The 15815-nt window shown below is 35.2% G+C and overlaps 1 protein-coding gene across 1 annotated transcript in view; it reads right to left on the bottom strand.

Moving 5' to 3' along the window:
• The window catches only part of LOC149779871 (whirlin-like), an 87541-nt gene extending 73216 nt beyond the window's left edge, over positions 1-14325 (bottom strand). The window contains exons 1-2 of the mRNA XM_089937313.1: positions 13519-14325; positions 255-467 (exon numbers count right to left, since the gene is read on the bottom strand). Coding sequence (XP_089793439.1) covers positions 255-467; positions 13519-14271 — 966 coding nt within the window. The 5' untranslated portion in view covers positions 14272-14325. The remainder of the gene's footprint in view (positions 1-254; positions 468-13518) is intronic.
• Between the last annotated feature and the right edge of the window lie 1490 nt (positions 14326-15815).

Here is a 15815-nt window from a genome sequence, read left to right as displayed (position 1 = left end):
TCACTGGATATGGACATTGTCTGGACTCCCCAAAAATATATATTATTTATTAGTCAACAATAGACATGTATATTTTCTAGACAGACCATACGTACATGTTACAATCCAACACTGGACATGTACATTTTCTAGACTAATCACATGCATATTAATCAACTTACTGAATACTTAACACCACATTAATTGACTTACATAAACGTATTTGGATTTATTACCAATTATCCTGGCTCCAGTTTGCCACATACAACTGTTACCTTTCTTTCATCTTCTCCTTTAAGAAGCATGAGACCACTCTTGGGTCCAATTGTCCCATGCTCTAGATGTCCTATCTGTTCCAGCTCAGGGGGAGGGGAGACAATCCTACCCCTAGGGTCAACCCACTTGTACATCTGGTTGACTACATAGGACCCCGGGATCTGCCCAACATGACACACAACCAGCTCAATCTTCTGAGACACTCTTATGATCTGCAATCAGAGAGATGCTTATTTATTGTTTCTTTTTTTCTTCAAAATGTAATGCACTATTTATCTGCATGATAGCCAAATGACAGCCAGCATTATATATATATATATATATATATATATATATATATATATATATATATATATATATATATATATATATATATATATATATATATATATATATATATATGTATATTATTCATTAAGAAAGTATCTAGATACTGCAGGTTTTACAGTGTGGGGAAATCCTGGAAAGCTCCCTGAATATATATTATGATCCTTTCTCTAAATCATTACTTCAAAGCCACCTGAAAATATATTTAAAAAATATTTTGATACTAAATTCTGGTCAGTGCATATTTAGATACTGTTCTAATTTTCCTTAAATCTGATATTTTGACAAACCTTATGGAGAAAATATACAGTGATGATAATTAAACATATATATTTTGGTGATAAGTATACATGATGAAAATTATACATATATGTTGTGATGATAATTATACATTTATATAGTGATGACATTTATATATATTTTTGAAATTCCAGCATTTATTCAGATTCAAAATGTGCATGAATACAAAACAAATTTGCATAAATACATTACGGTATTTTCTTGGGTCTTTTGACATGGGGGCCTATGGAAAACTGCACACAATCTGACTGAATTGGGAAATTTTCCATCACAAGACAATAAACATTACTATTGTCTTCTATAGCTATTTTTGTTTATAAGATGATTTTTGTTGCTTTGATCATTAAAATACATGTACCTCAAGAAGAATGTTATGAAGCAATTCCCTTTCGTTTCTGAACTGGAAAATTTAAGATCAAATTGGGATTTTGTTTAGAGCAAACTGAGAAAATAAACATTATTTTGGGATTGGAAAGAGGGTCAAACCCCAAAACATACCCAGGAGAATCCCCCACAGACAACGCTAAACATGAAGATAAAATATATACCAAATGATTGCAATGCCTATCATCTGAAACATACATCTACACTATACTTTACAGAAAGGATAAAAGCCAGGGCAAGAAAATAATAAGTTAAAACACATGCATATTTAAAAGCAAAATCAAACAAGTGACCATACAAGTTTCATTTCATCCTACAGCTTTAAACTAGAGGCATCTAAACATTATTTCCCCACAAACATTACTGTTGATCAGTATATGCCGTTTATAATGTGTGCATTAGGACGTTATGTCATAGTAACTGTCTTCTACCATGCTAATCTGTTACTGCTGCATTATAAATGACAATCTGAAGCCAAGTAATGAATACCAAAATCAAATTTAGGCCCAAAAATGTGCGTTTCTTATTGCACTAGTTTTAAAATAATAATAATAACAATGAGGACTTTGTATAGCGCCTAATCTTTAGAAGCTCTAAGTGCTTTACAACATTAGACAACGCCTATAAGATAAGAAACATAATAATATTTTTACAAAAACAAACAACATGAAATTAGAAAAACATTAAAAAAATAAAAAAACATGCTGAGAATATTTCAGGTAGGAAACATTATTAGGTCTTTAAGTTTGTTCTTGCTGTCGAAATAAGTGAGTTCTGAGAGCCCTCTTGAATGTGATCACTGTATCTTTGTGTCTAAGTTCAGTGGGCAATTCATTCCATGTTGCTGAGCCCTGGTATGCAAAAAAAGCTGTCCATATGACTTTGTTTTCATAGTAGGAATAATGAGTATACGATTGTCAGAAGAGGAGCGTAAGTATCTTGCTGGTGTGTACACCTGGGTGAGGTCAGATAGGTATGCTGGACTAGAGTCCGACAGTGAAATGTAGCACAGAGAACAAATTTTATGTTTGATTCTGGATCGAATGGATAGCCAGTGAAGGGTACAGAGCAGCGGGGAGGTGTGCTCTGATCGTGGTACTCTAAGTATGATCTGAGCTGCTGTGTTTTGAACTTTTTGAAGTTTCTGGAGCAGATATTGAGATGAACCAGACAGAATTGAGTTACAATAGTCCAGTCTTGAAAGTACTAATGAACACACAAGTATTTTAGTGGCATATATTTGCGAATTGAGCTGATACGTCTCAGCTCAAGATATGCAGCCTTGCATATGTTCATGACATGTTGGTGCAATGTGAGAATACTGTCCAGAGTAACACCTAGGTTTCATGCTGATTGTGTGAATTTAATGTTGGCATTGCTGATATTTATTATTTGAGGTAAAGGATGTGAATGAGAAAGTCTTTGTGTTGCGATCAGAATGGCCTCAGTTTTATCATCATTCATCTGCAGCTTGTTATATGTCATCCATGATTTCACATCAGAAATGCACCTCTCTACACCTTGGATGGTAGCATCAACTTCAGTTGAGTGGCTAGATTTGTATATTTGGGTGTCATCAGCGTACAATTGATGAGACACTGGATGATGATCTATGACACTTGCGAGCGACTGAGTGTAGAGAATGAAGAGAACAGGTCCAAGAACATACCCCTGTGGAACACCAAACACAGATCAACTGGGCTGGAGTGTATTCCATTTGCAGATACAATTTGTGTATTGTTGACCAAGTAGGACTTGAACCACAGTAAGGCTGTATCATGAATGCCAAATACATGCTGGAGACAGTGAAGTAATATATCATGGTCTATTGTGTCAAATGCTGCAGACAAATCAAGGAGGGTGAGGACTGTAATCTTTCTGCTATCCAACGCAGAGAGAATGTCATTAACTACTTTTAGAAGAGTAGTTTCAGTACTGTGGCAAGGGCAAATGCAGATTGTACATTGCTAAAAAGACTGTTTGAATTTAGATGAGATACAAGCTGGGACAGAACAACCTTTTCTAAGATTTTTTAAATGAATGGGGGATTAGAAACTGGGCGGTAGTATTATGGCAGTTTTGAAAAATGATGGGAATTCCCCAGATGAGAGAGAGGTATTAATAACATCAGTTAGTGAAGGCAATGCTGGATCTAAGCACTCAAGCAGCAGTGATGTTGGAATTGGATCAAGTTCACATGACTTTGGTGCACTCGTCATCATGATTGTACGTATGAAATCCATAGAGACAGGTTCAAATGCTGCTAATGTTTGCCACTCAAATTCTGTATCCCAACTGTATGGTGATGATGAGTTGATTGAAATTGTGGTGTCAAGCAGGTGTCAATAGGGTAGGTAGGTTTTTATTTCTTTCTTTAACATTATACACCGCTCCCTCGATAACTCACCCCCGGTTAACTTGCGATCCCGCTTATAACACGGTGTCTGTCTTGGCTCCCGATTTTTTGCAGAGAAAATGTATTTAAAATATCTTTAAAATATGCTGAACATGAAAAAATTACGATAAGAATTGATAAATTAAACCTTGATACATTGCTCGTTTTATCATCGAAAATGGTGATTAATGCCCGTAAAAATATAATCCATATTTTGAAATTTGCAAGTTCTAAAGAAGAATTAATTTCAGAGATCTCGAAAACACTTAATTAAGCATATTTGGATGCCAATTTTTGATCTGGGATGCAGAAAATTACTGAGGCAGGAGTCCTCCGTATGCATGTAATAGGTGCGCGGGAAAATTCAAAGATTTGCCGGTCTTGTTTCAGCCACCTGCTTTGTGGGAAAATGTGTTGATCAGTTAACTGTGCTGATATTTACAATGACAGAATTCAGTGACTGAAAGACTCTTTGATGTACTGTTGCCATTTGATAAGAGTACATTAAAAAAAAAAAAAGAACATGATGCAACAGCTAGGCAGCTAGTTCAAAGGCTTTGACTAGCGGCTGAGTGAGAAAATGTACTGATATTTAGTGATTGACTTCAGAGGCAGAAAGACCCAGTTTTAAAATCCTAGCGAGACCTCTGTTTAAAGATATCATATATTATGTAAGTTTTTATGATAAATAGTTGTCAGTATACTGTAAATAAACAGTCTGGTGAAATAGCGATCAATGAAAACTTCTGGTAAATGCTAACAGGTGGCAACAGAGAATGAAATAAACACCAATTAAACGTCTTCCTGTGTGAAAGTCACGTTCTAATCCTTTAATTCCGTTTCAGTGTAAACATTATACAGTAATCACAACATATTCTGTTCATTGAAAACAAGAAAAGAGTCAATCAACCGTCACATCGAAACCCGTGAGTACTTCTGTGAGAACCTAATTACATGTACATGCCGGCTTTGTTTTGATCAACAACTTGGGGAAGTGTTTGTTGCATTAAAAAAAAAATCGATTACATGAGACCTCGGGTGCTGGATTAAGGGTCTTGGAGCTGCCTTTGACGTAAAGCAAAACAGTAACAGAGACAACAACGATGATAGTGACTTCGAAAGTTTCAGTGAAACTGATGTCATTAATGCCGAGGCTGTTTGGGAGAAATTCGTACAGACTCATGGTCCTGAGATGGGCATTTCTCTTGATGATATGGAGGAGTGGATTTGTGCTGACAATAATTGCCCCACAGCCGAATACATGTCAGATGAAACTATAATTATTTCTATAGCGAACAAATTTGCAGCAGAAGACGATTCTAACTGGAGCAACACAAGTGTTGAAAGTGATGCAGACGCAGATGTTGCACCCCCCACCCCTCTGCACAGGAAGCAATCAAATATTTTGATATTGCCATAAGGTGGCTGGAGACCCAAAATGTTGACTACGTAAAGCTCATGCAGTTGAGAAATCTGAGGGATTTTGCTCAGCGGCAGAGAAACCAAGGAGTAACACACACACAAAAAAAACCTGATTTTTTCAAACAGTGAATTGATATTTGTCAAGCGTGTCACAAACGGCAAGTATTAACTTGTTCTAATTTACGTTGTTTTAAATTTGTAGACCAATTAAATACGTCTATACTGATTAACCCTTGTTTTTTTTTTGTTTTCCGTTTTACTTCTATCACATTCAAAAATATTTATCTTTCTATCGTTCGATTGACACTGTTTCTTGAAAAAAGTCGATCTTTTGTATAAAAAAAATGTCTAATTTGGATCAAACAATAAAACTAGAATGTATCCAATTCAACATAAAAATTAGTGATGTAGTACACAATGTGTGAAGTGGTACACATGTTAAGCGAACGGAAACCACATGGAATAATGTTTTCGATGATCGCCTCAATATACTGTAATTTATCCTGAAATTAATGTTGTCCTATGAGGAAATAATAAAGTACACTGTTATGAAGAGATATTTATTAACATTTAATCTCAGAACGATTATAAAGTGAGTATTCGACAGTATAATCTGCCTACCCCCCCCCCTTATTTCTCCGTTATGTCGTCAATCACTTTATTGGTTTTGGGCTTATTTTATAGGTCCCTTGATAACTCGCGCCTCACTTATAGTGCGGTCGATGTTTCTGGACCCCAATGTGTGCGAGTTATCGAGGGAGTGGTGTATATAGTATTTAATGCACGTTATTAGTAATGGGGTAAACAAGCTCAATTACAGTAGATGCACAAATCAATCTCAGGCTGTTTGAAAAATTTGGGGATAAGGAATGTTTTTTGCTTGATCCAAATACCTGGTATAATGAACTTTTCCAATAATAATGGTAATTAACAGATTTTATAAAATGTAATTTAATTAATTAGATATAGTTTAAGTAATACACAGTGCATCCTTCTCTGGCCCCTTGCTGGACCCCTCTTTGTCTACTATAGTTTCTCTGCCCAGATATGATGTCATTGCAGCCATTTTCTCTGGTAGAAAGACTGAGGTTTGCATTCATTGCAACAGTACTCTACACTCAAGTGGCTTCTGTCCAGCTAACCCCACAATGCCTTTTAATACTCAACAATCTAAGAGAAATTATCAAGTATCTGAATTCCAACTCAGCCAGTCATACACCAATGGATCGGCATGGCCATCCAGTAATTCTGTTCAAATTAGGAAACAATATGCAACAATTTCAATGAGACCAATTGTATCAGGCCTAACTGCAGTTTATTACATATATGTAAATTGTACAAGAATGACCACCCTCAGGCCAGTTGTGATCAGAGAGCCAAGAATGGGAACCCCATTAAAACTTTAAGTCATGCTAAAGAAAATAATAAGAAGGACTGACTCAATTTATATTCTGTTCCTGGTGTGACACAAGACAAGATACAAGGAAATTTTGTTTCTTCCATGCCTACAACTGCCACTACCCCTATAAATATTGACCTGCTTCTTCAACTCAGCTCTTCTTCAAGAGCTCCACACTCACCCTGATATTGATTTTGTAACAGATTCAATAAATGGTTTGCATGAGGGTTTTTCATGTTATTCGGACAGAACCTTCAGCAACCTTGGAATGTAAAAATTTAATGTCTGCTAGATCCCAGCCAAACATTGTTCAATATATTATAGAACAGGAGAAACAAAAGAGATTTCTGATAGGACCTTTTCATTATTCACCTTTATCTTTTTACCAGGTAAATCCTATAGGCATCATTGAGGGTAAATACTCCAGGAAAAAGAGGCTAATTGTTGATCTCTCAGCCTCACATAATAATCAAGAACACTCAAGACTTAATAGTTTGATTGATAAGCAGGAATTGTCCTTGAAATATGTCATGGTCAATGATGCCATAAAAACAATTAGAAAGGAAGGTACAGAGGCGTGGTATGTAGATTCGACATTTGCGATGCATTTAAACTCATCCCCATCCACCCTAGTCTGTAGCCCTATCATAGCATTAAATGGAACAATCAGTGTTATTTCTATGTACATCTAGTGTTTGGTTCTTGGTTTTCATCAAAGATTTTCACCAAACTGTCACAAACTATCGGTTGGATTGAAATGAATAAGAGTGGCATTGACAATCTGCTCTACTTGTTGGACGACTTCCTTACAAATTGATCACCCACACCACATGGTTGATAGAACCATGGTCATCATGACAATGCTTGATGATGATATCCCTGATTCTGCAGATATGGAACTTTACAATGAATCTATGCTTCAGGGTTTGTTGGTTTTGAGGTATTTTAAAGGTCGCTCAGGTTACAGGTTACAAATTCATGGCCAGAGGAGCTAGTCTTTTAAAGGCCCATAAACCGTCTATAGCTTTTTGTGAATTGTATCTCATAGTGGTGGCAGCAGTATTGTGGGGTCAGGAATTGCAGCAAACAAAAATACTCTTCCACTGGGACAATGAGACCACAGTTGCATTAATAAAAGAAGGCAGATCTAAGAGTCCTGACATTATGAAACAAATATTTTGCACTACCTGACTTTGACAGCTTTACTACTAATAGCTTTGTCATATATGCTGAACATATACATACCAGGGAAGAAAATTGCTATAGCTGATGCATTATCTCGTTTACAGATTGAATGATTCTGGCAGCTGGTGCCCACAGCAGAGGAACAACCATGCAAGTGCCCTCCTCCAGCAAAACTACTGCTCACATAGAGCCTACCGTAAATTTCTTGTGGTACTGATCTTATTTGCCTATAGGCACCGGATGTGCTTATTCATCAGGCTTCTAAACCTTCAGGTCTTTCTTGCTAATGATAGGATTGTAGATTCCAGGATCAAGTTTACCCCCCATTGCGAATGAGGACACCTTGATTTCCTTTTTGCACATTGTACGCAGATGCTGCACTTGACATTACCAAACTACCGGTATACAACTTTATCATGCCAGTATTTGGCATTCATACTTGTATCTTGGTGTCCCCACTCCATTAACTAATATTAGTTCTTTACTTAGACTACAGAATATACTGAAAGGTGTCAGAAAGGTGCCATGTGACTACAGACAGAAATGACTTCCTATTACATATAATATATCATGTGGCATATAGCAGTTCTTGGAACACTATTGTCTGAGTGAGTACACTAAACTCTTACTACAAACTGCTCATGCACTGGCTTTTTAAGCTTTTATGCAGCGTGGAGAATCTGCTATCATGGAGCCCATTTTTCTGCAACAAACAATCTGTGTCTGCCAGACATAATATTTCATATGGATAAGCGTCTATTCATTCTGTATCATAGAGCATCTAAGATTGATATTTTCCATCAAGGGGTGGATATCAGTATTTATTCTATGAACAATAATTTTCTTGTATGCCCTTACTATGTAATGAAGAAATTCCATCATATTTGGATATTAGTGGACTTGTTATTTTTGCATAGCAAGTCCATCAGCCACTTGTCAAAACAATTCATCGATTCTGTTGAGTGTTGTTTTTAAGAATGAGTTGGGGTTTTTTAAAGGAATTTTCCAGTTTTAATAATGGTTGCCATATTTGATGATGAATCAAAATCACTTGTACAAATTTGAAAGTTACCAATACCAGAATGATTTATTTTGATTTGGTCAAATTCTGCTTACCTGAAGAAGTTGTCTGAAGTATTTTGTATCTTCAGCAATGGAAACTATATCTGAATACGGAATGGTATCATCCATAAGTCTTGAAAGCCATCTATGCCAGGATGCTTTCTGTTAAATGTGGTCAATTCTGCTGAACATATTTTAAATTAAAACATCAACTAAAGGAGGTTTTCCTCTTGTTAGTAATGGCAGCCATATTTATTAAATTTGGCTAAATTCTGTTTTGCAGTTTTTAAGATTTCATTTAAAGGTTTGTCTACTGTTAGTATATTCGATGGCATTTTGACATTATTTGTAAAAATTTATAAGCTCTTCAGACCTAGAGGCTTTCTATAAAGTTTAGTCAAATTCTATTCAAGCATTTCGGAGAAAAAGTTGTAAAGATTTATCAACTTTTTGGCTACTGCAACCCTAGTTGCTGGTGGATTGGCATCATTTTCTACAAACTTGAAAGATCTACAAACTAGGATGCTTTCTGTCAAACTTGATACAATTTCGTACAGTGGTTTTTGAAAAGTAACCATTTTAATTAAGTTGTTAAACAACAAATGTTGATAGATATGGCAGCCATATTGATGCAAGAATGCTTTTGTCAAATTCAATTAAACTGTGTTCAGAAACTTGGCAGAAATTAAAAAAAAATGCTTTTCCAATTTTGTAATTTTATTTTTACAAAAATGGCTATATGCCAATATTCTACAATACTTTCAATGACAAAATAAATACAAATGTAGGAAGCTTAAAATGAAAGCTTCACCAAGATTCATATACATACTAAAACTTTCAAATAATACAATGCCAACACAGATGTTTATATTTTAAAATTCAAAACCTTAATTTCAAAATATTTGTTTGATGACACCTATTGTGTACAAGTTCATCTGATAAACAAAACAACTTTATAAATCTTCCAATAATGTTTTGGAATAACTTTCACAAATTTGTTGACAGATATCATGAGAAAATTGGTTTTTAGTACTTGGATAGAAAATAATATAATTCAGTGAATTCTGTGCCACTAATATGCTAATTTTAAATAAGATTGATATGCATTATTGATATCCATACAAAAATATATATTTCATTAGCCTGATCTTAAACCGCTTTGGTGGCTTAGTGAATACTTCAATACATGATTATATTTTATGTTTTATATATGTTCATGTTTTCACTGATGCCTGTGAATGTGTTCCAGGCTTGATACTTTGAATTTTAAAATTACTTAATTATTTAGTGTCAAGCCAGACTCTTCACATCATGTTGTATATACTGTATATATTGTACATAATAGAAGGCCTCAAGGTAGATTAGTTCTGTAACTAACTGAGTTACCTTCTCTAAATAAAGTCTTTATTATTATTGTTATTATTATTATTATTAGGGTGTCTGCCTCGGATGTGGAAGGTCATGGGTTTGATCCCTGGCTGAGTCATATCAAAGACTTACAAAAATGGTACTAACAACTGCCTCGCTTGGTGCTCAGCATTAAGATGTGAGTGTTAGGACTGGTTGGCCTGGTGTCAGGATAATGTGACTGGGTGGGACATCATGCTACATGTCTGCAGTGATGCCCCAGTGCTAGACATCACTATACACTGCCACACTGCAGACATCGTAGCAATTTGACTCAATTTTTTTTAAAGCTGCATAAAAAAGTCCAAATCACACACACACAGCCTGCTCTTGCAGAATCTTATGAAATAAAAAAAAATCAGATAGGATTACATTCACTTCAAGTAGTATTAACAGCCTAGCTTTGTAGTATTGATCCATATCCTAACAGGTAATTCACACACCTAGTCTCACAGGTAACTGCAGGTGTAAAGCACACCTGATTGGGAGAGCATTGGCTGCAGCATGAATTAGGTCAATTAGTTTAATTACATCTGTAACACTAATGTTTGCAAAAATAATCCAGAAAGTTCTTTATGTTTAGCTTTCTCTTTATAGTTAAGGCTGAGAGGGAGATGCAATGGATGGTTGAATCATAATTAAAATCCTGTATTTCTGTTACTTTGATCGCTTCACAGGTATGTAGGGTAATTTTATTGATTGACTTTCCTCAAGGTATACACAGAAATTGGATATTTGTTACTTACTACCATTACAGCATACTGGAGTTAGTGGAGGTAATCTTGTTTCTATTATGAAATGTTATTCATTCAAGGGCACCTAAACAATGAAACTGCAAATTTTACAAAATTGTGTTTGAATGATTTAGAAATATACATACACCCTTCTTCCATTGTGTTGACCTACAGTGCACAGTAATATAAAATTTAACATTAGGAAAATGTAGTTTTTGTTACAAACTCTCGCAACTCAAATAACTCAGAATGGTGAAATAGGCCAATGACCTTACAGTACAGTACTTGTATATAGATACATGTAATGAAAAGATTGTAATAACTGCATGTATTTCAATAATAATAATAGTAATAATAATAATAAATAATAATTATTATTATTACTATTATTATAATCCACTCAAAACTATAATTGTTGTTATAGGGTTTAATGCCATTTTTTCAGCACAAGATAGGCTATACATGGCAGCCAGTATAACTGGTGGAGGATGAACCCTGAAATACTCCAGAAAGAACCACTGACCCACAAAAAGCTATTGGCAAGCTTTATCACATACCCACATTGGCCTGCAAGCCTAAGACTCGAACCCATGCAGACAGAGTTGAGATGGCAGCTTCGTAATGGTGTGTACTTTAGACCACTCGGCCACTCAGGGACCCCAAATTTATAAGAAAACTGCTTGAACTTGAGAGAGCATCTGTCATACAAGACCAGTCTCCAGTTTTGAAAACATCTCCATTTCTCTTCCACAATATAAGATATTTTGAATATATTTCTTGTCACATGATTTGCAACACCGAAATTGTCTCTAAATATTAATCAAACAGCAAGGAAGAAAATGCATTCAGTAATATATGGAATTCTTTCGATGACAGTCTAATGTTGCCTCCAAAGAACAGGGCTGTGAACAGGCATTTATGAGAAAAGAGAAAAACATATATATGGGGTCAAGGGAGCTGCATAGGCCTCCTTGTAGGCCCAGGGCAATAGCCTGTTAGGGGGCCAGGGGAGCAACACCCCCACCCCAAAAGCTCCTTCAATTTGTTGATTTAAAAACCCTAAAACACTAAAAAAACATACCTCAGAATTTGCTATCCTATCACAGAACAATATGTGGGAATGTGACAGTTGCTGTTGAAGTGTCAGGGGTAATGATAGTAACTTCTCAGATTTTTTTTATGGTTCAGGTTCATCACTGAACTGTTTAAGCAACTTGCCAATACTGTTGTGTGAGCGTTTGCTTTAAGTGACATGTTTCGTTGATCTGACTTGATCTTCAAGTACAACTGTACCATGATTGCTGTAATTTATTTGCTTTTGTGCACAAACTGCATAACGCCTGTCCCGGAAAGTCACACTTCCCAAAATTGTCGCCTAGTTTAACTGATACTTATTCATCTAAACCATTCTTCCATTGTACACAACATTCAAACTATTTGAAGGAAAATTTAACCTTCATATCATTGTCAATTTCCTTCACTCTAGATTCCTTGTTTTTCCTTAAAATACTAATTTTTCAATTAGTTTTAAATCATGAAAATTTCTTCCATTGCCATTTATTTTGGCTTCTTTATTTCTCTTACAAAGACAAATACACAACACTTGGTGATTGGTTAATTATAAATTGCAATCAGTCTTTTTTGATCAGGCAATAAGCTCTCTAAACTACTGGGGAATGATTATGTCAATGTTGTCTTTCTGGATCGATGGCCTACCCACCCACTCCATCAGATTTTCTCCTTAAATTTTTTACAATCTCAAAAATGACCCTGGGGATGAATAAATCCACAGAAATCCTTGGACCCTCAGAAAATTCGTAGCCCTGAAGAATTTTTGTGATTAATTTTTTTTTGAGGAATCGCTCAACTCTTTTCTTCAAAAACAAAATGATACACATGCTTACAATTGCCAAAACTCTTCAAATTGTTTTCAATCTTCTCCGCTACATCTACTACTTACAGATGTTACAACTGTCTTAACAATCATGTAAATTCTCAATTTCTGGAGAAATTTTTAAGTATGTTTTCTGGGTGCTTAGAAGTACAAATAAGCATCGCTGGCAGAACATGTCAAGTTAGTTACATTTAAGTCTTATGAGTGTTCACAAGTACAAACATGTCTGGCAGAACACAAGTGTTACATGTATGTTGTCTGGGTGTTGAAAAGGACAAGTGTACTAGCAGAACATAAAACACAAGTGTAACATGGTTTCTGTCAGTGCTGAGAATACAAGTGTGAATAGAAAAACACAAGTGTAACATGTTTTCTGAGTGTTGAGAATACACATGTGACTGGTAGAACACAAGTGTAACATGTTTTTTGAGTGCTGAGAATATAATTGTGATTGGAAAAAAACAAATGTAACATGTTTCTGAGTGTTGAGAATACAAGTGTGATCGGAAAAAACAAGTGTAACATGTTTTCTGAGTGTTGAGAATACAAGCGTGACAGGAAAAAACAAGTGTAACATGTTTTCTGAGTGTTGAGAATACAAGCGTGACAGGAAAAAACAAGTGTAACATGTTTTCTGAGTGTTAAGAATACAAGCGTGACCAGAAAAAACAAGTGTAACATGTTTTCTGAGTTTTTAGAATACATTAGTGTGACTGGAAAAACACAAGTACTACATTTACATATTACTTCATACCTTTACAGCCTCCTCATGTGTTATTCTGTCAAATGAAATACCGTTGACCTCTAGCAAAAGATCTCCAACTCGGAGTCCATGAATTTCTGCTAGCCCTCCTTTGTCCACCAGCGAAACATATATTCCCACTCCAAACTCAGCACCTCCACGAATACTGAAACCATACCCTGCATCTGGATCTTTCAGGTGTTTGATCTGAATTCTTCTAACATCGTTACTTTTAGGTCTGAATGTTGATTTGACAGATTTTAATGACTTTGCTGATTTCATTGACTTCAGTGACTTTATTGAAACTGACTTATTGAGAGTCCGAAGGCTTTTATTGTCTACAAGAGCTGCACTTTGTTGTGATGGGATTTGATCATGGGGTGGGATCTGATCAAGAGTTTCTATAAAATCAGGCATCTTTGTGACTTTTGGACGGCCAAATTTTCTGGAGATCTTTACAGGTAATGTTGCATATTTCTTAGCACCTTTGCTTGTGAACTGATCAAACACTTCAATATCAGACTTTGGGATGACTTTCCGAACTAAAGGCAGGATTTGCTTCTTTGCTGGGGTATTCAGAATTCCTTTTAAGGCCTTGATGTAAAGGACAATATCTCTGTTTGCATGGTACTCATTCAGTACCTGGATGAATTTTTGTTTTTCAATGACATCCAGGTTCATGTCAAGTGCCTCTTGAAGTCTCCTAACATTGACTGACATGGTCTTGAACCGTGACTTTCCACTTGGCTCCTGAAACAGAGACATCTTGCTGCCCTGTCTAACTGCACACCTAAGCTGATCTAGTTTTTCAAATTTTCTGGGAGGTCAAAGGGAATGGCCTATTTCCATCTGCAATAGTAGAAATTTAGTCACCTATAGTCATAAAAAGCAAACGTTTTAAACAGCAAAAAGAGTGGACTTGAGAAAACAGGTCTTGACTGCCCATACAAGCCGTTGCTTTCAGTCTCCAATGCTTTGAATTTTTCTCACATGTAATTAATTGAAAGAAGTGACTTACTGTAACTATCATCTATAACTTATGGTCTTAATACAGGTAGTGTTTTCAAATGATGCTGGATTTTTTTGAGGTGTTCAGGTTATAATTGTGAAGTGTTTAAAACTTGTGCTTTGTGACCCTGTAGTTCTAGATTTGATCCTGACATTCATAAAGATTACAGATTATCAATCTATGATCAGTAATCTTCCCCTAAATACTTCTCCAGTGTGCTACAACTTCAGAGTGAAGTATTTCACCAACTGTGACTTAAAAAGTACTTAATATTAATTACACCAGAGTTAACATAACTAGTGTAAACTGGGATTACTTTATATTATTAACTACATCAGTCAATACAGCTAGTGTACAGTGAGAGTACTTATTATAATTATTTACACTAGAGTTAATACAGCTAATGTACACTTGGAGTATTTATCATTATTAATTACACCAGAGTTAATACAGCTAATGTACACGGGGAGTATTTATTGTTATTAAATAAACCAGAGTTAATACAGCTATTGTACACTGAGAATTCTTATTATTAATTACACCAGATTTAATACAGCTATTGGACACTGGGAGTTCTAATTATTATAAATTACACCAGAGTTAATACAGCTAGCGTACACAGGGAGTTCTAATTATTATAGATTACACCAAACTTAATACAGCTATTGGACACTGGGAGTTCTAATTATTATAAATTACACCAGAGTTAATACAGCTATTTGTACACTGGGAGTTCTAATTATTATAAATTACACCAGAGTTAATACATAATTAACATCTGGTAATAAAAACAGCCAATCACAAGTTTTGATCAATGAAATAAATGAATATAAAGAATTAAGGGAATCAGGCATATAAAGCAAGGAAAATTGTAATGTTTTATAACATGCTGCCCAAACTGAAACTGTGTCTTTTTATGCCCACTTTTCCATCAGCTGATTGGTGTAAAATAAAATAACAATTAAAAAGAAGAACATAAGGACTAATAAACAGTGTGTTCTATTAAGTCTCAAGGTAACATTCTTTCTATTATTAAGCCCATGCTTAACGATGGGACATTGTATATCATTATGCTCATGCTTTAACAATGGAAAATCATATATTGTTATGATTATGCTTTAACAATGGAAAATCATATACCATTATGCTCATGCTTTAACAATGGAAAATCATATATCATCATGCTCATGCTTTAACAATGGAAAATCATATATCATTATGCTCATGCTTTAACAATGGAAAATCATATATCATTATGCTCATGCTTTAACAATGGAAAATCATTTATCATTATGCTCAT

This window comes from Sinohyriopsis cumingii, chromosome 16 (genome assembly GCF_028554795.1).
Source record: "Sinohyriopsis cumingii isolate HCF-2022 chromosome 16, ASM2855479v2, whole genome shotgun sequence".
Lineage (NCBI taxonomy): Eukaryota > Metazoa > Mollusca > Bivalvia > Unionida > Unionidae > Sinohyriopsis > Sinohyriopsis cumingii.
Note: the sequence above shows the minus strand (reverse complement) of the source record. Positions and strands in the feature narration are given on the sequence as shown.